Source organism: Callorhinchus milii, unplaced genomic scaffold, assembly GCF_018977255.1.
Source record: "Callorhinchus milii isolate IMCB2004 unplaced genomic scaffold, IMCB_Cmil_1.0 Scaffold7, whole genome shotgun sequence".
Classification (NCBI taxonomy): Eukaryota; Metazoa; Chordata; class Chondrichthyes; order Chimaeriformes; family Callorhinchidae; genus Callorhinchus; species Callorhinchus milii.
Genome location: NW_024704748.1, coordinates 1,250,784 through 1,272,507, shown reverse-complemented (window position 1 = coordinate 1,272,507; position 21,724 = coordinate 1,250,784). Strand labels below are relative to the sequence as shown.

Here is a 21,724-nt window from a genome sequence, read left to right as displayed (position 1 = left end):
CCCACCACCCACCTGTCCCTTCCCTCCTGTCTGGCCCCGCCCCTGTCTGGCTCCACCCACCCACCTGGCCTCCCCTTCTGGCCCCGTCTGCCCCCCCTCCCTCCTGTCTGGCCCCGCCCCTGTCTGGCCCCACCCACCCACCTGGCGCTTCCCTCCTGTCTGGCCCCGCCCCTGTCTGGCCCCACCCACCTGCCCCCTCCCTCCTGTCTGGTCCCGCCCCTGTCTGGCCCCACCCATCCACCTGCCCCCTCCCTCCTGTCTGACCCCCCCAGTCGCTGTCTCGGGGTGCGTGGCCCCTCTGGGCGCTATCGAGAGTTTATTTATTTGATGTTGTGGATCGGACGCTGAGGCAGGTCTCACTCAGCCTTGTACATAAAGCTCACAGTAAACACTGCTGGGAAACATCTCAACAGAGCCTCCGGATCTCCTTCTCTCACATCGTCTCTCCTCTCTCTCTCTCCCTCTCCCTCTTCCTTTCCCTCTTTTTTCTCCCTTTCTCTCTCTCTCTCTCTCTCTCTCTCTCTTTCTTTCTTTCTTTCTTAATAGCGCTCTCTCTCTCTCTTTCTCTCTCTCTCTCTCGCACCTCTGAGTCAGAATGTTGTGGGTTCAGTCCCCCACGTCAGGACTTGGAATCGCTCAGTCTCAGCTGATGATGCACTGCAGTGCTGGGAATGTGCTGAGGTGCCGTCCTTCAGCTGAGACGTTAAACCAAAGCCACTGTTTGCCTGTTCAGGTGGACGTGGACGTGAAAGATCCTGTGGCCATATTTGAAAAGAGAAAGGAGTTTCTCCCTCCCGGAGTCCTGGCCGACAATGCCCCAAATAAAACGGGCAACTCGCTCCATGACTGTGGGACACTGCTGTGCGCAAATTGTGCTGCTGCGTTTTACCCACAAAATATACGGTCGCTGCACTTTACAGTATATTCTGGCGAAGCGCTTTGAGACATCTTGATGGTGTGATAAGGCGCTGTATCATATGCAACTATTATTATTGTATTAGTATTATCAGCCTCCGAGTTTACTCAGTTGATAGGGGAATCGGAGCGAAGTGAAAGAATAACAGGGCTCAGCGGAAAATCAGGAGACATCTCCTGAACCCCCACCCCCCCTCCTCCCAGCCCAGCGAAGTAAGAAAGGGTGAAGGGGCAGGGATTAAAGCAGGCGAGCGCACCCCCCCACACCGCCACACACACACACACACACACACACAGACGGTCTTTGAGCTGCTATCAATGGGCTTGTGTTGTGTGTGGCTGCCCGGCTGAACCACCTCACGCATCAGCTTACCTGGGTGCCTCCCCCCCCACCCCACACCCCGCATTGTGCAGAGCCAGACACAGCACCTGCACAAGCCACAAAGGCCACGTCAAGCATGACCCAGGCTCCTGGCCTCAGATGCTCTCACGATACACTGGCCAACAAGCGCGGCATTGATAAAGGCCATCTTTATTGGAAAGGGATCAGACGCACACACAGGGAGTGGGGGGGGGGGGAAACGGGGGCACTTCAAAGGGAGTCAGGTTAGGACAGCTCCATTGCAAGCTCCATTATTTCATCTGCTTTAATGGCGAGGACGTCAGCCAGGGCTGAAAGCGAGAGCGAGACACAGAGAGGCAGAGAGAGGTGAATGCTTTTAATCTCGTTCCGATCTAGCGGCCACTTTCACTGAAAGAAAGAGAAAGAGAGAGAGAGACTGGGAGGAACAGCTCAGGAAGGAGAAAAGGGACTTTGTGTTTTGATAGCTTCCTGCAATGATGGAACCTCCCAAAGGCAAGTAAGTGTAGTGACTGCTTTTGTGGACGTGAGAGACACACACACAACCGTGAGGATAATGAGTAATTTTACCTGTGGACACCGGGAGAGAAACTCCACAGGACCTTGGTTCTTGGACCTTGGTGACAGGACCTCATTCCGAAGGATGACGTCTCCAACAATATGGAGCTCTCCCCACACCCCCCCACTCCCCATATTGCACTGGCGCATCAGCCCGAACTGGGACTGTGAGCTCAAAGTTCCCCATCTTAGAGTCTCCAACACAGAGCCCAATGTGTCTGACACATGAAAACCCATCACTGTGTAAGAGTAATCCAACAAGACTGAGAATTTCACATGTATGTCACCTGAATGCAAATCTCCCTGTGTCTCGAATGGAATGTTTCGCCCACAAAACCCACAGTCAATTCACTTTACAGTATAACCTGTGAAACGCTTTGAGACATCTCGAAGACGTGATATGGAACTATACCAAATGCAAGGATTATTATTATGAATGTGCTCTCTCTCTCCCTGAAGAGACGCATCCTGCGTATCTAATTTTGGATGGTATTAGGCACAGGTTGGCAAGAGCCAAGGCTGGGGGACCCCAGAGTGTGTGTTGGGGTAACTGCTGGTGTCTAACCAGCTAAACCCACACAGCTTGCCATTGATATCGCTGACTGGCAAGCTTTCCTGCTGCTTATCCAGCTAGGACCCCCCTACCCTTTAGGGCTTTGACTTGCAGGGTTAACAGGAACTGAGTGGGAATGATCAATATTCAGTGACGTATCTCCTCTTTCAGGAACCCACCGAAGATCCAGCAGCTCTTGCCGGCTCAGCAGTCGGACATCCGAGACCACATTCCCCTTCACCAGGCCTGTCAGCCCCCTGCCCTCTGTGTCCGGGGAGCTGGGTGAAGGAGGGCAGCAGAACGAGGCACGGCGTTGGGAAGAAAATTAATAAGTTCAAAAGCACAAAGTAAGAGCCAGCAAAAAGGTCAGCGGCTCACTGTGGAAGGCATCACTCGTTGAGCTGCTATTAAGCTGTGTAGGTCAAAGTCAATGAGGTGCTGTGTTAATGAAAGCTCCTGATATTTGCGGTGATGGCAAATGAGCTGAGAGTGATTGATCTGAGCTGCCTGACTGACTGATTGATCTCAGTCACCAAGTGCGAGCACGGTCAGTTGACGTGTTAGCTTGGAGGGCGAGGTCAAGCTTATCTCATGCTACGATGGTGCTCTCCCTGCCCGCTTATCAGGTTCCTGAGGCGTGGCTCTCTTGCCTGTTTGAACCCGCCAGTTGCACAATAGCAATCTTTGCCTTTGACGCAGCGCCTACATCCATAGCGATAACATCTCAAAGGTGCACGCAGGGGAATCGCTGTCATCAAGTGTAGTGACTGTCCTTTGTCGGCAAAACAGGGCAGCTGATTTTGTGACCAGCAAGGTTTGGGGACCCCAGAGTGTGCGTTGGGGTAACTGCTGAAGTCTAATCAACTGAAACCACATGACTTGCCGTCGATATCACTGCTGCTTGTCCAGCTAGGACAACCTTGGCTGCAAGGTGAACAGGAGCTGAGGGAGAGGATTCCCTGCCCCCAGTGACTGGTCGGCCCTTCCAAGTCCTGCTGATGAGCCGGGCCGGGCTGTGCTGCCATCAGCAGTGAGTGCCCTGGAATACTGCAGCTCTGCCTGGCTCAGGAATCGGACTGGAGACACCGTGACAGAGTGGGGGCTGAATTCCCACATGCCGTTGCCAAACATGTCACCTTGGATCCAGTTCAGCTCCACGGAGACCAGCTTACCTCCCCCCCCCCCACCGCCAAGGAGAGGAAAGCTGGTCAGCCAATCAGCGCTTGTGTTATGATATTACAATAATAATTCAGAATAATAAACTATTATAATAACACAATTATACTAATTACCACAGACCACCATTTGTTATTTTAATGTTGATAATGTTTCATGATTCAGCTTTGTGAGTAATTATTACTTAATTATTATTAATACATAATGAGCTCATAATTGCTGACTGGCCTGGCCACCAATTGGTGTCTATCCTTCTCGTAGAAGGGGGGGAAAAATAGCACCGAGCTGGCTCAAAGGGGCTGTTCTTGGCAATGAAATGGAGTAGCCCTCTGTGGTGGTCTCGGTAGTCCAGTTCTTGAACCAATTGGGTCCACACTATTAATGGTGGACCATATGTCTGCAAAGAATTAACACTTGACATTAACTGTCTCTACCTAACGTTGCATTTAACATAATAAAAATAATACTTGCCTATCATATAGCACTTTACTACGTCATCTCAAAGTGCTTCACTGATATAACTGTAAAGGCGGAATGACTGTGCGTTTTGGGGGGCAGGCATGGCAGCTAATTTGCGCAGTGGTACCACAAACAGCCATAAGGTGAATGGCCAACACTATCCGGGGAATTGTTGGCCAGGACACCAGGAGAGAGAAACTCTCTTCTCTAAGTGTGGTGCTCCTTCCCCCCCCACTTCCCCACCATCCCCCACCACCCCCCAGCACCATGCAGGACCATCCCCTGGACTGTGAGCTCTAAGCCCCAGAAGTGGGCAGCATGAACAACAATTCACATTTACACAGCACCTTTCACAAGGTGAGTGGCTGGGAGCGAGTGACACAGCGAGTGGCTGAGAATGAGTGGCTGAGAGCGATTGACACAGCGAGTGGCAGAGTGAGTGACTGAGAGCGAGTGGCTGAGAGTGAGTGACTAACAGTGAGTTGGTGAGTGAGTCGGTGAGAGGAAGTGGCTGAGAGTGAATGGGTGAGAATGAATGACTGAGAGTGAGTTGGTGAGAGTGAGTGACTGAGAATGAATGAGTGAGAGTGAATGGCTGAGAGCGAGCGACAAACCGAATGACGAGCAAGTGACTGAGAACGAATGTCAGAGTGAGTGGCTGAGAGCAAGTGGGTGAGAGTGAGTGGGTGAGAGTGAGTGACACAAGGAGTGACGGATAGCGAGTGAGTGAGAGGCTGAGAGTGAGTGACTGAGCACGAGTGACAGAGCAAGTAACTGAGAGCGAGTGGCTGAGAGTGAATGGCTAAGGGTGAGTTGGTGAGAGTGACTGAGAACGAGGGTCAGAGCGAGTGGGTGAGTGAGTGGCTGAGAGCGAGTGGGGGAGAGTTAGTGGGTGAGAGCAAGTGGCTGAGAGCGAGTGGCTGAGAGCAAGCGACACTGCGAATGACAGAGCGAGGAACTGAGAGTGAGTGACGAGTGAGTTGGTGAAAGTGAGTGACTGAGAGTGAGTGGGTGAGAGTGAATGGGTGAGAGTGAGTGGCTGAGAGTGAGTGGGTGAGGGCGAGTGGGTGAGGGCGAGTGGGTGAGGGCGAGTGGGTTAGAGCGAGTGACACGAGTGGCAGAGTGACTGAGAGTGAGTGACAGAGTGAGTGGCTGACTGATAGTTCTGGTTTGAATAACAGATGGAGACCATAGTAGAAGCACAGGAAGTTTATTCCCCGCCAGAGCAATTCGCACCCTCACCCCACCCCACCGGGGATTCACCAACGCGTTACACATCACCGCACACTTAGTCAGATACCAACACAGCGCAGCTCAAATAACACAGACTGAGCCTGAAAACAGCCACTGGGGAGAACGTGAGGCTCACACTGCAGTCACCGATGATCATGTCGGTGCTCCTTTGGGTCTCGCTGGTCTTTTTTTGCCCAGCCGGGTGTCTGACCCACGCGGAAACCCATCACCATTGCTTAAACGAATACAAACCAAGCTGAGAATTCCATGCATCCCACCTACACATGGAAATCCCAGAGTTAGATTGTTGGAATGGAATACCATTCTCTCTCTCTCTCTCCCCCTGGAGGGATACATCCCATTTACCTGATTCCGGAGAGTATTAGGCATCTTAGGCTGGCAAGAGCCAAGGCTTGGGGACCCCCATGCAGGTCTGACCTGGGCCAAGCAGCAAGGCCGCAATCCCAGACCCCAAAATTCCGCCTATTCTTCGCCTAAAGACTCACGCTTTGAAATGTAAGATCGGACAGAGTTGTGGGAAATTCGTAAAGTCAGTCTCTCGGTTTGGAAGCTGTTTTTTTAAAGAAACTGCAGAAAGAATGCAGTTAATAATAATAATAATCCTTGCATGTGATATAGCACCTTACCACATCGTTGAGACGTCTCGAAGCACTTCACAGAATATACTGTAAAGTGATTTGATTCTGTATTTAGTGGGTGAAACGTGATAGCCAATTGTGCGCAGCAGTGTCCCACAAAGAGTCATGGATTGAGTGACAGATTTCTTTCAAGCGATTATTAACCCTGGAAATTGTGAGCGCGCTAACCACTACATTACAGGACTCCACGATCATTTCAGTTAAGGGGGTTTTCCAAAACACCTGATCTTAAATTTGCAGCCAACGGTCTTAAGGCTAAGAGTAGATGCAAGTCAGTTCCTGCATAGATTGACAACCTACAGTTTATGCAGCGTGAATGTCTCACAGGTGAGGTCGAGGGAGTTCAGGTTGAGGAGAGGAGATTTTAAAGTGGGGACTAAGCAGAGCGCTCTTTCTGAGAGCCCAGACAGGCTCCGAGGGCTGAATGGCCTCTTTCTGCGCTTATAGCGTACTAGGATTCCACGAATGTTAATTTTTTTTTGCTGAATGTCAGAATCCCTTAACAAATTCTGTGCAATCGTAAACGTTGAGACAAAATGGTCTTACTGCTCAGGCTAGGTGGAATTTGGGGCCTCTGATTGACCCCCGTCTCTGCTGGATATGTGTGTGTGTCTATTAAATATATTTACTTTGAAAATTTTCTCTCCTTACTGATTATGTCGGTGGGATTGTCGGTCAGGGCTTCGGGAGAAAGAAACTAAACTCCCTTCTCTTTTCCGACAGTGCACAGGATCTCTGTGTCAGAAGGTTGTGGGTTCAAATCCCAAATCGGGGTTTGGGAGTCACACAGTCTAAACTCACGTTCCAATCCAGTGCTGGGAGGGTGNTGGGGGCGGTGGCACAGGGGGTGGCATTGTCAAGGGTGGCGTCCATTTATATCGCGCCCTTCACATGGGGTAGAGTCTTGGAGCCAGTGCTGATGAGAAAGTGTCACATGTAGTGTGGGCACCAATTTCCGCAGCCAAGGAGAAAAAGGAAGGCAGGGTGACGGTCACCTTCCCCCTCCCTCCCGGCTGCTCAGAGTCATGCTCCACCCCCGTCAAGCGCTCTGGGTCACTACTCTGCGTGAGGGGCCAAAGCCCACCCAAACCTTGACCCACCCCCCCCCCCCTCGGCTCTGCTCATAATATCATAATCTTGCAATTAATATCGTGCCTTATCATGTCCTCAAGGCACATCAAAGTGCTTGGGCACTTGGTTGGGCTAATAATATTAATAACCCTTGCATTTGACATGGCGTCTTATCCCGTCGTTGAGACGGCTCATTCACAGAATATACAGAAAAGTGTATATATAGGATATGCTGTAAGGAGATACGGCAAAGTGGATTGACTGTGTATTTTGTGGGCAAACAAGAGCCATCAAGAGAGGGATTTTACACTGGCCCCCAGTCACCCCCACGTGGTCACATCAGCAGCGAGTCCAAGTTCCCACACCTGAGCAGCGCCTCGCAACAACAACAACAAAATCAAAATTACATTTGTTTGGCGCCTTTCGTGTCGGGAGGAGGTCCCAAGGCGCTGTACAGGTGCTGAAGGCAAGGACGAGGATTTTGAATTCACTACACAGCATAGTCAATATTGCAACCCCTCCCCCCACCGCCGTCTATTTGTTTTGGGGGTCAGCTAGGCGTCTGACACCGTGAAACCCATCACCGTGCTTTACAGTATCCAAACCAAGCTGAGAATTCCATGCATCACATGGAAATCCCACCCCACGCTTGGGAGCTGGCTTTCCCACCCAATCCCATCCCTGGAACCTGGGCTGCTCCCCGATGTTCGGAGGTCAGCAGCTGGGGGAGGCGGGGGAGGAGAGCCTGTTCCTGCTCGAATCAGTCCCTAATAATAATAATAATCCTTGTATTTGATACAGAGCCTTATCACATCGTTGAGACTCCTCAAAGCGCTTCACAGGGTACACTGTAAAGTGGAATGACTGCATATTGTGTTGGCGAAAGCCACGGGAACAGGAGGCCATTCAGCCCCTCGAGCCTGTTTTCAACTCCATTTACCCTCAACACCATTTACCTCCATGTTGCTCGACACCCTAACAACCAGAGCAGTCACCGTCTCGTCACCGTGACATGCAGGGGAGGTGCGGCCAGTGAGAGCGACAAGATGGAGGCCGTTCGTTCAACTCCACATGGTGCAGGATATTGACTGTCCCCACGGCAGGAACTCAGCATTCACTCCCCCTTGTCTGTCCCTCATTCCCTCCCCTTCGTTTCCTCCCCTCTCCCTCCCATCCCCCCCACACCCCCCATGTCATCCTGTCCCGGGCTCCCTCCCACACGCTCCCCCTCACTCCCCATCCCCTTCCCCCTCACTCCTCCTCTCCCGCACTGCCACTCGCTCCCCCTCACGACCCCTCCCCTCACTCTTCCATGATGCCCCTACCCCCTTTCTCCTCCTCCCCCTCCCCCCCATCCCCCTCGATCTCCCTGAACCTTGCTCCCCCTCCCCTCTCTCTCCTCCCCCTTGCTCCCCCTCCCTGCCCCACGCTCCTCCTCGCTCCCCCTCCCCCACGTTTCCCGCTCCCCCTCACTCCAAGTCTCTGCGGTGAATATCAATAGCTGTTCTTATCCTATTGCCTCCCTTCATCCCTCGGCCTCCAGACCTGGTGTAGCACTGACCGTCCTCCTGACATTCCCCTCCCAATCATTTTTGGCGGCGGTGGCAGGAGGGGACGGGGGGGGGGAGGGTGGGGGGTGTGAGGGGGGAGGAAAGAGGGGAGCAAACCGCACGGGGGGGGGGATCGCGCCAAGCAGATTCCGTCACAAACGGAACGACAACCGGGAATTTTTTTTACCTTTCGAAAATAAACCGGGATTCGATGTTCTCGATCCAGGAAAGCACAAAGATCGGACTTGAAACGGTTACAAAGGCTCATTCGGACCGACCGCAAATAAACCAGACGAGACTGACTGACTGACTGAAAATGTTGGACACGGTCTCTCGAAAACTCTGAGCCACGATCGACGCTCTCGGCAGTAGGAGACAGAGAGTTCTGAGGACACAGTTGTTGCTGGGCCTGAGATGGAAGGACGGAGCCAGACCTCAGGCCTGAAGCCAGTGCAAGAGGCCGAGCAGCACAGTGACAGCGGACAACCCACAGACCTGCGCTCTTCCTGCTGTCGAGGAACTCCCTCCAAAGTAGGCGATCTGAGCTGCTCCCAACAAAACACACAGAGAAAGACAATAATAATAACAATACTCGCACTTGATACAGCGCCTTATCACGCCATTGAGGGGTCTCAAAGCGCTTCACAGAATATACTGTAAATTGAATTCACCGTATGTTTTGTGGGCAAAACACAGCAGCGTCCCCACAAACAGTCATGGATTGAGTGACCCAATTATTATTGCACTTTTGGAGGGATTATTACCCCCAGAAAAGCTAACAACCAGGTCCCTACTTACCACTAGGTAAACAGAGGTATGTGGGGAAAGGAAACTTGCCCAAGTTTGGCCCTGCCGGGAATCAAACCCGGGTCCTCTCGCTTGAGAGGCAAGTGCTCTAACCACTGAGCTACAGGACTCCTATCTGGAAGATTGTTGGTGAGGATGTCAGGAGAAACTCCATTTTCTCTTTGAATAGAGTCACAGTACCTTAATGTCCATCCAAGTGCTCTGGGACGCTAGCCCACGTGAATGCGCGAGTTGTTGTTGTTGTTAGTGTCTTGCTGAAGGCCAGAGTTGGAAATGATAAATAAAAAGCACATCTGCAGCGAAAACCTGTTTGCCAATTCTCTCCTCGCTCTCGGATATTCACATAAACAAGAAAACTACTAAACAGTGAGAAATGTGAATATCTCCACGGTGTAGTGAGTAAGATGAGAGAACGAAGGAAGCCTCTGACCTGTAATCCGTGTTGCTGTAAAAGCTTATTCTGTAATAATAAATAATAAAGCTGTTCCAACACCTATAATAATAATCCTTGCATTTGATATAGCACCTAATCACGTCTTCGAAACGTCTTAAAGCGCTTCACAGAATATACTGTAAAGTGAATTAATTCACTGTATAGTTTGTTGGCAAAACATAACATCCAAACATCCCACAGAGCTTTACAAGATGTTGCTGTCAAGAGGAGTGACTGTGTATTTGTACATTGACCTGGCAGCCAATTTGCAGAGTCCTGTAGCTCAGTGGTTAGAGCACTCACTTTGCAAGTGAGAGACCTGAGTTCAATTCCAGGCAGAGGGCGAAACCTTGGGCAAGTTTCCTTACTCCACACACCTAATAATAAATCCCTCCAAAACCAAAAACAATAATAAATTGGTCATTTTCAATCTACGACTGTTTGTGGGACATTGCTGTGCGCAATTGGCTGCCGCGTTCGCCCACAAATATACAGTCAATTCACTTTACAGTGTGTTCTGTGAAGCGCTTTGGGACGTCCTCCCGACGTGAAAAGCGCTATATCAAATGCAAGGATTATTATTATTATTAACTATGTCCCAGAAACAGCAGGGAAATGAATAACCAATTAATCTGGAGGATTGTTGGCCAGCACACCGGGAGAGAGAGAGAGAGACTCCCTCTCTGGTTTTGTATAGCATTAAGATATCTTTAACAGACGCTTGAACAGGCGCAGACAGGACATTGGTTTGAATTCCAGTCTAAAGGACGACATCTCTGACCCTGCGGCTCACACCCCTCCCCCAGCACTGTGCTGGAGTGTCAGCCTAGACTGTGAGCTCAAGCCCCCGATGATGGGGTTCGAACCCACGACCTTATGATAATAACAATAAACTTTGCATTTGATACAGCGCCTTATCACGTCGTTGAGGCGTTTCAAAGCACTTCACAGAATATAGTGTAAAGTGGAGTGACTGTGTATTTTGTGGGTGAAACGCAGCAGCCAATTGCCACAGCAGTGTCCCACAAACAGTCGTGGTTTGAGTGACCAAATTTTTGTTTGTTTTGGAGGGATTATTATCCCCAGAAAGTGATCCATCAATTGACTAACAACCAGAGGCGTGCGGAGTAAGGAAACTTGCCTAAGGTTTCGCCCAGCCTGGGAATCGAACCCGGGTCCTCTCGCTTGCGAGGCAAACGCTCTAACCACCACACTAAGGGACTCCACCTTCTGAGCCCAAGGTAAGAGTGTGAGTATCTGAGCCACGCTGGCACAGCACCTGAGCAGATTGAGATAAACGGTTTAGTGATCGACTGAGTTGAAGACTGGGATACTGACCTACACAGGCAGTGTCGTCCTCATTGGGTTCATAGCCTCGCTTGCATTTCCTGTTGTGGCGACATCTGTAGCCTCCGTACACGTTAATGCAGAAGGGCCTGTCCCTGGAGCACACTGGGGGAAACTGGACACACTCGTCCACATCTGCGTGTGGGAAAAAGATTGCAGGCGGCTTGGTTTGTGATGTTTCTACTGAACACAGCGAGTCTGTGACCTTTCATAACAAAACGCCTTCCCTGCGATAACTAACTAACGCAACCAACCAATTAACCACCCAACCAAATAACCACCCAACCAACCAATTAACCACCCAACCAAACCAAATAACCAACCAAATAACCAGCCAACCAACCAACTCACTCCCTCACTCACTGACTAACTAATGTTTCCTGAACACAGAGTCCCAGGATCTTTAACGTCCGGCTGAATGGGGACAGGTGGGATCTGGGTTTAACGTCTCATCTCATCTAATCTAATGTGGCAGCCCCCCCACTCGCCCCCCCTCCTCTTCACCCCTACTCATAGCGTCAGCCTGGACCATGAGCTCAGATTCCCAACCTCCTTTGGGCTCCAACCCACATCCTGGAGGTGAGATCTCAGTGAGAACCCAGGGGAGAGGGGAAGGTAAGGGAGAGGAGGGGCAGGAGAAGAAGGTGAGGGGGAGAGTTGTAGGAGAGGGAGGTGTGGGGGGAGAGGGAGGGGTGGGTGTGGGGGGAGAGGGAGGGGTAAGTGAGGGAGGGGTAGGTGTGGGGGGCTGGACCTGGCTGCACATAGCAATAAATAAACTCAGCCAACTCACCTACACATCGGCTGTTTTCATCAGCAATAAATCCTTCACCACACTGTGGGGGGAACAGACAGATAGTCAGACAGAGAGAGAGAGAGAGAAAGCACAGTCACCACTCACAGTCTTTGCTGCTTGTTCCAGCTGCTGCTGATAATAACGAACCTTGAAGTTGATTCAGCCCCTTATCACACGACAACGTCTCAAAGCGCTTCACTGGATTTCACCGTGAGGTGCAGTGACTGCGTGTATTTTGTGACAGAACACGGCAGGCGATTTGTGCACGGAAAAGTCCCCCAAACAGCCATTAAGTGAGTGAACAATTTTATTTGGGGGACTGTCGGCCAGGACACCGAGAGAGAGAGAGAGAAAAACTCTCTTCTCTTTTCGGATAGCGCCGCAGCCCGTAAACTGATATTGACACTGGATATAATCCAGGATTAGACAAACAGAGAGACACACGCTGTTTCTATTACCATAATGGGGCCCAGTCCCATATACTGTGAGGGTATTGCACTGAAATAATCGAGGAGAGACAGACAGACAGAGAGAGACAGAGAGAGAGACAGCGACAGAGAGAGACAGAGAGAGGAGAGCAGCCCACAAACCTGGATCTGCGTGGCTCTGAGCTGTGCCCCCTCCTGTGGGTACTTGATCTCCAGCACAGAGTTCATCTCACCCTGGGCGATGGCACGAGAGGCAAACCTCCCATCTGGCCAGGTCACCTCCAGGTGTGTGGCGTCATCTTTACCTGTTTCAACATCAGATCAGCAGCAAATGGAAGCAGGACAATGATATCGATTATTGATCGTAATATCATAATCGTGTCAGCCTGGCGCAGTGGTAGCGTTCTCTCTCACCCTCTCAGTCAGAAGGTTGTGGGTTCAAGCCCCCACGTCAGGACTTGGAATCGCATAGTCTAAGCTGACCCTCCGATGCAGTGCTGGGGGGGGGGGTAGGCTGTTGCATTGTCGGAGGTGCCGTCCTTCAGATGAGACATTAAACTGAGGTCCCGTCTGCCTGTTCGGGTGGATGTTAAAGATCCTACAGCGCTATTCGAAAAGAGAAGAGAGTTTCTCTCTCTGTGTGTCCTGCCCAACAATCCTCCAAATAAAATTGGTCACTCGCTCCACCACTGTTTGTGGGACGCTGCTGTGCATAATTGACTATCGCGTTTCGCCCACAAAATACAAGTCAATTCACTTTACAAAGCTGTGAAGTGCTTTGAGACGTTTCAATTGTGTGATAAGGCGCTATATCAAATGCAAGGATTGTTATTATTATCAATCCCTGCATTTGATATAGCGCGTAGAACTTTGCAGGTTTCACAGGAAATTGCTGCCAAATGTAGCAACTGTGGCCATTTTGTCTATAGAACATCCATGAAGTAAATGACCAATTTTGAAGGGGATTGTTGGCCAGGACACCGGGGGAGAGAGAGAGAAACTCCCTTCTCTCTAGGATCTTTAATGTCTACCTGAACAGGCAGATGGGACCTCGGTTTCATACCCCAGACACGGCACAGCACCTCTGACTCTAGCCCTGCCATACAGTGTCAGGCAGCTCTGTGGCTCAAAGCCCAAACACTGGCTCGAACTCACAAACAACAACAACAATATAACCCCACGTATAGAGGGAGAGAGGATCATAGAATGTTACGGCACAGAAGGAGGCCATTCGGCCCATCGAGTCTGTGCGGCTCTTTGACAGAGCAACTGACTTTTATTAACCCCACTCACCAGCTTTCTCCCCATAACCCTGCAAACCCATCTTCTCCAGATACCTATCCAGTTCTCTCTTAAAAGCTGTTATCGAATCGGACTTCACTGTCCTTTCGGGCGGATCATTCCAAATTCTAACAACTCCCTGAGTGAAAAAATTTCTTCTAACCTCTCCTCTGCTTCTTTTGGTAGATATCTTAAGACTGTGACCACGGGTCACAGACACACCTACAGCGGAAACAGCTTTCCCCTATCTCGCCTGTCGAAACCTTTCATGATCTTGAAGACCTCTATCAGGTCTCCACGTAACCTTCTCTGCTCTAATGGGAAAAGTCCTAACTTCTCCAGCCTGTCCTCATAGCTAAGGTCCCCCATTCCTGGTATCATTCTCGTGAATCTCCTCTGCACCCTTTCCAGTGCCTTAATATCCTTCCTGAGGTACGGTGCCCAGAACTGGACGCAGTACTCCAGCTGAGGCCTAACCAGTGTTTTGTACAGATTAAGCATAACCCCTACTCTTATACTCTATGCCCCTACTAATGAAGCTCAGTACACCAAATGCCCTTTTTACTGCCCTATCTACCTGCTCTGCCACCTTCAATGAATCGCTTACTTGAACACCCAGATCTCTCTGTAAGTTCACCCCCTTAAGATTGAGCTCCCAAGCCTATATTGCCTCCTATCATTTTTCCTACCTAAGTGTATCACCTCACACTTATCTACATTGAAATCCATCTGCCACATGTCAGCCCATTCCACCATTCTGTGTATGTCTGCCTGCAGTCCGTCACAATCTTCGTCACTATTTCCTACCTAACTTTGTATCATCTGCAAACTTGGAAATAGTGCTCTCTATGCCCAAGTCGAGATCATCAATATATATTAGAAAGAGCAGTGGTCCCAATACCGATCCCTGGGGGACACCGCTGCACACCTCCTTCCATTGCGAGAAACACCCATTAACCACCACCCTCTGCATTCTGTCACTCAGTCAGTTCCTAATCCAAACGGCTACTGTCCCCTTAATACTGTGGGCCTCCAGTTTTTTTATTAACCTCTTATGCGGTACTGTGTCAAAAGCCTTTTTAAAATCCATGTAAATAATGTCCACCGCATTTCCCTCATCAACCCTCACAGTCACCTCTTCAAAAAATTCTATTAGATTTGTTAGGCAAGATTTGCCTTTAACAAATCCATGTTGGGGGTCTCTAATTACCTCGTGTTCCTCTAAGTAGGGATTTATTTTGTCCCGGATTACGGTCTCCAGTAGCTTTCCTATTACTGAAGTTAGGCTGACTGGCCTGTAATTTCCGGGCGTCTTTCTGCCCCTTTTTGTAGAGAGGGGTAACATTAGCCACTCTCCAGTCTCTTGGCACCACTCCTGTGTCCAATGACGATTGAAATATAATGACCAAAGCCTCCGCTATTTGAACCTGTATCTCCCACAGCAACCTTGGGTGAAACCCATCTGGTCCTGGGGACTTATCAATTTTGAGCCCAGTCAATCTTTTCAGAACTTCCTCTCTGTCTATAGTAATCTGATCTATGTCCTGTACCCTCTCATCCAATACTGTGGCATTTGGGGCATCCGTTTCCGTTGTGAAGACAGATGCAAAGTACTTGTTTAGTACATCAGCCACACCCTGTTACCCGCATGTTACCCGCTAACCTCTTCTCATGCGATCTTTTTGCCTGTCTTATTGCTCTTTTAAGATCACTCCTGCATTCTTTATAATGCGCTTTGCTATCCTCAGTGTCTCATCCGCCAATTGTCGTACGCCATCTTCTTCTTTTTCATCCTAGACAGAATATCCCTGGTCATCCAAACAGGCTTGGTTCTCGCACATTTCCCTTTTGTGGGAATATATCTATTTAGACCCTGAGCTATGGTATTTTTGAAGATTTCCCATTGCTCATGAGTCGTTTTACCTGCCATTCTTACTTGCCAATCCACCAACTCCAGGTCCCTCTTTAGCCCATCAAAATTAGCTCTTTTCCAGTCAAGCATTTTCACCCTTGACTGTACTTTGTCCTTGTTGATGAGTAATCTAAATCTAATAATATTATGGTCACTGTTACCTAGATGCTCCCCTACCGAAACTTGTTCAACCTGACCTACTTCATTCGCCAGGACAAGATCCAGCAATGCTTCCTTCCTTGTAGAACTGGAGACATACTGCTCAAGAAAATTTTCCTGTACACAGTTGATGAATCTTTCTCCGGCCTTGCCCTTAACGCTGCTATTTTGCCAATTTATATTGGGATAATTGAAATCCCCCGTTATAACAACTCTGTTCGCCCTACATCTGTCCGTGATCTGGTTGTAGATCTGCTCTTCTATCTCCTTCCCGCTATCTGGTGGTCTATAGTAAACCCCTATCAGTGTAACCACTCCTTTCCTATTTCTGACCTCTAACCAGATGGATTCTGTTGTCGGGCCCGCTAGAGTCTCGTCCCTTTCTACAGCTACAATTGTATCCTTAACTAATGTTGCCACCACTCCACCCTTTCTTCCTTCTCTATCCTTCCTGAACACATTATACCCTGGAATATTTATCTCCCATTCCTGTCCTGGCGTGAGCCATGTCTCAGTTACTGCCACCACATCGTAACCCCCTACGGCCAGTTGAACCTGCAGCTCATCAACCTTATTCCCTACGCTACGTGCATTTGAGGAAATTGTCCACATGTACCTGCTCTATATTTCCCACTTGTCTTTTTCCTCTATTCCCTAATCTATTGTTTATCCTGGGATACCCATCCCCCCTCGCCATTAGTTTAAATTAGCCCCCCCAGCATTCGATAATCTCTTGGCCAGGAAGCTAACCCCTGCCTTGGTGAAGTGCCAGCCATCCGCAAGGTAATGATCCCACCTCCCCCAGTAGTGGTCCCAATTGTCCACAAAACGGAAACCTTCTTTTCTGGACCATTTTTCCAGCCAGTCGTTCACACGCCTGATCCTTTCATTATGGTGCCCCGTTGCCTGAGGCACCGGGAGTAACCCAGAGATCACCACCTTGGATGTTCTGGCCTTGAGTTTGTTCCCCAACTTTTGATACTCGCCCTGGAGTATCTCAGCCCTCATCTTCCCAATATCCCCACATGGACCACGACTTCTGGACATTCTCCTTCCCCCTGAAGAACCTTGTCCACACGCTGCGTAAAGTCCACTACCCTCCACTACAGTGTTGCCCGTGTGATCCATGCCCCTGTTCTGTTGTCCTCACAGCAGAGAGGTTTCCACCCTCTCAATTGCTAACGCTGAGTACTGATTTGAGACCGGTACTCTGTTGGGGGTGCTCTGCTTTGCACAAGCCCTCTTCTTTCCCCGTCGCACTGTCACCCAATCACTTTTAGCATGTGGCTGTGTATTGGGCTCCTCTGGGAGTGGTCCTGTTCCTGAACTCTGACCTCCTGATGGCTCCAGTACCCCTCTCTCGTGGTTCCTATACAGTGATGGGCTGCTATCACTGAGTCCTAGGGGAGTGAGGGTCTCCTCCACCATACTGTCCAGGAACCTCTCACTGTCCCTGATGGAGCGCAGTGTTTGCACCTGAGACTCCAGCTCAGCTACTCTCAGTTGAAGCTCCCTGATTTCCAGACACTTGCGGCAGATGAAGTCGCCCGGGCTTAAGGCGCCCTCCATCGACTCCCACATGTGACAGACCTCGCAGTTTACCTGCCACACCATCTTCACAATCTTTATATAGATACAAAGATATATAGCCTGCCCCCACTTCACCAATGTGTTGATGGGTCATCAACACATCTGTCTGTCTGTCTCCCTCAGTCAGTCCGTGCGAGTGTGTTTGTGTGTCTTGGTATTTCTCGGTCAGTCTGTGTGTGTGTAGTGTGTGTAGTGTGTGCAGTGAGTATGTGTGTGTGCGCGGTGAGTGTGTGTGTGTGCGCGGTGAGTGTGTGTGTGCGCGGTGAGTGTGTGTGCGCGCGGTGAGTGTGTGCGTGCGCGCGGTAAGTGTGTGTGCGCGGTGAGTGTGTGTGTGCGCGGTGAGTGTGTGCATGCGCGCGGTAAGTGTGTGTGCGCGGTGAGTGTGTGTGTGCGCGGTGAGTGTGTGCGTGCGCGCGGTGAGTGTGTGCGCGCGGTGAGTGTGTGTGCGCGGTGAGTGTGTGTGTGCGCGGTGAGTGTGTGTGCGCGCGGTGAGTGTGTGCGTGCGCGCGGTAAGTGTGTGTGTGCGCGGTGAGTGTGTGTGTGCGCGGTAAGTGTGTGTGCGCGCGGTGAGTGTGTGCGCGGTGTGTGTGTGCGCTGTGAGTGTGTGTGTGCGCGGTGAGTGTGTGTGTGCGCGGTGAGTGTGTGTGTGCGCGCGGTGAGTGTGTGCGTGCGCGCGGTAAGTGTGTGTGCGCGGTGAGTGTGTGTGCGCGCGGTGAGTGTGTGTGTGCGCGCGGTGAGTGTGTGTGTGCGCGCGGTAAGTGTGTGTGCGCGGTGAGTGTGTGTGTGCGCGCGGTGAGTGTGTGTGTGCGCGGGGAGTGTGTGCGTGCGCGCGGTAAGTGTGTGCGCGGTGTGTGTGCGCGGTGAGTGTGTGTGTGCGCGGTGAGTGTGTGTGCGCGCGGTGAGTGTGTGTGTGCGCGGTGAGTGTGTGTGCGCGCGGTGAGTGTGTGTGTGCGCGGTGAGTGTGTGTGCGCGCGGTGAGTGTGTGTGTGTGTTGTGTAGTGAGCGTGTGTAGTGTGCGCAGTGAGTGAGTGTGTGTGTGTATCTGTATCTCTGTATCTCGGTGAGTCTGTTTGTCTCTCTCTCCCTCTACCCCGTACAAAGTGAGTAACGGCTGCGATATGCACACAAGTAAATAAATCGCCGGATTTTCGGAGTTTGTAAAATAACAGATGAATTCAAGGAGAAAATAGTCCTTTGTGCGCTTGAGATTAAAGATTGGGCCAGGCACGAAACCCTTTTGAAGTGCCTCATATTCATGATTAAAGTAACCTTTTCCCAAGCAAACAAAACCCGATGTTGTTCATCAGCTTTTATTAAAGGGGCCTCGCTCTAACCTCGTGCTTGCTCTCCCTGCTGTGCTGCTGGCATTGCCACCTCAGGGAAAACATCACACTGGGGGACATCAGCGTGTTTAATAATAATAATAATCCTTGCATTTGATACCGCGCCTTATCACGTCTTCCGAGACGTCTCAAAGCGCTTCACGGGATCTACTGTGAAGTGAATGGACTGCATTTGGTGGGGGAAACGCTCACAGCGGTCAGTGTCCCTCACACACTCTTGGATTGAGTGACTATTTTTTTTAAGGGAGTATTAGCCCCGGTCCAATCGACTAACAACCAGGTTCCTGCTTACTGCTGGATAAACAGAGGTGTGTGGAGTAAGGAAACTCGCCTAAGGTTTCGCCCTCTCTGGGAATTGAACCTGAGTCCTCTCATTTGCGAGGCGAGTGCTCTAACCACTGAGCTACAGGACATCAGCACCATTCCCTCCTGTCTCTCAGACTAGCCATGTGTGAGTACATGTGGGTGGACATGTATGTGGACACGTGTGCGTTCTGTCTAGTCATGCTTTCCTCTCCCTCTTTCCCATCCAGAGACCATTTGGGGCAGAATTTGCCTCCCCGCCCCCACCCCAGTCCAACTTGTTTCACAACACATACACGAACAAGCGCATACATGTACACAATCACACACACGTGTACATAAATACACACGGGGTAGCTGTTCTTTAACATTATAATCAGTCTCTACTCTCTTCTCCCTCTAGTGCCCAGGAGGTTGTGTTTTTCCCAGCCGGGTGTCTGACACACACGGAAACCCCATCACCGTTGTTTCTCCAAACCAAGCTGAGAATTCCTGCATCCCAACACATGGAAATACCAGAAATACACTGTCGGAATGGAATGCGCTCTCTCTCTCTCTCTCTCTCTCTCTCTCCCTAGAGGAACATTCCCTGTTTCCCTAATTCTGGAGTGTATTAGGCGCAGGTTGGCAAGAGCCGAGGCTTGGGGTAACTGCTGGCGTCTAACCAGCTAAACCCACAGAGCTTGCCATTGACAGCACAAGCTTTCCCGCTGCTAAGTACACCCTAACCTGCCGTTGAGAGCACTGTGTTGCAGGAGAAACATTAAGTCTAAGGGGAGAGTGGGGAGTGTGGGGAGGGGAGAGGGGCTGGGTGTGGGGGGGGAGGGGGAGGGTGTGGGGGAGAGGGGGGGTTGTACCTAGTCCGAAGTGGGCCACGGGCTCCATCTCACACAGGTAGCCAGAGCCTCCGTCAATGATGCGCAGGTGTGGCCCGCTCTTCCTGGTGTACAGCACCACCTTTGCCCCACGGGCAAACGCCCCAAACCGCGTCCGTGGGATGATCCGCAGCCATTTGTTGTCAGAACCCTGATCAGTGCACGCACACGTCAACACACGCATGTGCACACACAAGCATGTGCACACACAAACATCCACACACACACACACACACAGACACCAGCAGGCACACACGCACACATGTCCACACGTGCACACACAAACACAACCACATGTACATGGACACACACACATACACACACGCACACACCCACAGGCACACAAACACACACGCATGTGCACATCATCGCATACAGGTCGACACGCGCACACGGCCACACATACATGCACAAATCCAAAAGAGAGAAATTATTTTTTTTAACCATTGAAACACATCAAAGCATAATTACTGTCTAACGTAGTGACTGTGTTTGTACATAAACATGGCACCCATTTTGCTCTCACTGAAGCCCCACAAACAGCCATTTTGTTTTGGCCGGTCGGGTGTCTGACACATGCAGAAACCCCTCACCGTGCTTAAGAGAATCCAAACCAGACTGGGTCCCACCCACACATGGAAAATCCTTCGCCTGGAATGAAATGTACACATCTGCGGATAATGTCACCAAGAATATGAGTGAGGTTGATAGATTTTTGGTAGATCAAGGGATATGGGGAGAAAGTGGGAAATTGGTATTGAAAGGATTAGTTGAGGTACATACCAGCCATATGTAATTAAAGGGCTGAACGGCCTCCTCCTGTTCCTATGTTCCCCCTCCACCACCAATCCCCCCACCCCCATCAGGAGGCTAGTCAAGTAGGAGCGTTACATGATCTTTACTGTCCCTCTGAAGGCAGACGTCTCTCTTGCAACAACAACAACAAAATTACATGTGTAAAGCGCCTTTCATGTTGGGAGGACGTCCCAAGGTGCTGGACAGTCAGAATTTCGGACCTGAGCTGGGTGTTGGGACTGGGGACGGTGGGGGGGGAAGCAGGGTGATGAAAAGCATGGTCGAAGAGGTGGGTCTTGAGATGGGTCTTGAAGGAGGCAAGGGAGGGGGCGAGGTGGAGGGACTGCGGGATGGAGTTCCAGAGGGTGGAGGCAGAGTGGCAGAAGACTGGCCATCAATGGTGGGGCGGTGCGGAGGGAGGGAGCAGGATGCTAAAGGGTTAGGAGATTGCAGAGGTCAGGGGAGCAAGACCATGGAGGGCTTTGAAGGTAAGGACCAGGATTTTGAACTGTGTCCTCTGTGTGATGGGAAGCCAATGGAGTTGGGTAAGGAAGGGGGGTGGTAGGGTCGCAGAGCCTGGTGTGGGAGAGGACACGGGCTGCTGAGTTCTGGATGATCTGCAGCTTGTGGAGGGAGGAATTGAGGAGGCCGTAAGCAAGGAGTTTGCATAGTCAAGCCTGGATGTTATGAATGCATGTATGAGGGTTTCGGTGGCCTGCAGTGTGAGACAGTGGTGGAGCCGGGCGATGGTGCGGAGGTGGGAGAAGGCAGAGCGGGTCATGGCATGGATGTGGGGTAGAGAAGATATTTGAAAGTCAAACAAGACGCCAAAGTTCTGGACTGGCTTAGCGAGGTGGAGTGTGCAACCATGGATGGTGGTGCTGTCAGCGCCTGAGGTGTGGAGGTGCTGATGGGAGCCAATCAGGAGAGACTTGATTTTGTTGCCGTTCAACTGAAGAAAGTTAGCTCTCATCTCATCCAGGTCATTTATATAGTCCAGATCATACAAATCATCTGGGCTTGGGTATAGGGAGAACAATTTCCAAGTTTGCAGATGATACTAAGCCAGAAAAAGTAGTAAACAGTGAGGAGGATAGCAGCAGACTGCAAATGGACACACAGA

At 50.6% G+C, this 21,724-nt stretch overlaps 1 protein-coding gene and 1 non-coding gene across 2 annotated transcripts in view; both read right to left on the bottom strand.

Annotated features, from left to right (window-relative positions):
- Positions 1-8,664: 8,664 nt before the first annotated feature.
- The window catches only part of LOC103190102 (cartilage acidic protein 1), a 93,078-nt gene continuing 80,018 nt past the window's right edge, over positions 8,665-21,724 (bottom strand). The window contains exons 12-16 of the mRNA XM_042336825.1: positions 19,789-19,957; positions 12,506-12,648; positions 11,913-11,955; positions 11,114-11,257; positions 8,665-9,080 (exon numbers count right to left, since the gene is read on the bottom strand). Coding sequence (XP_042192759.1) covers positions 8,971-9,080; positions 11,114-11,257; positions 11,913-11,955; positions 12,506-12,648; positions 19,789-19,957 — 609 coding nt within the window. The 3' untranslated portion in view covers positions 8,665-8,970. The remainder of the gene's footprint in view (positions 9,081-11,113; positions 11,258-11,912; positions 11,956-12,505; positions 12,649-19,788; positions 19,958-21,724) is intronic.
- trnae-cuc lies at positions 9,380-9,452 on the bottom strand. Its single transcript has one exon. It is a non-coding gene; the product is annotated as a tRNA-Glu (tRNA).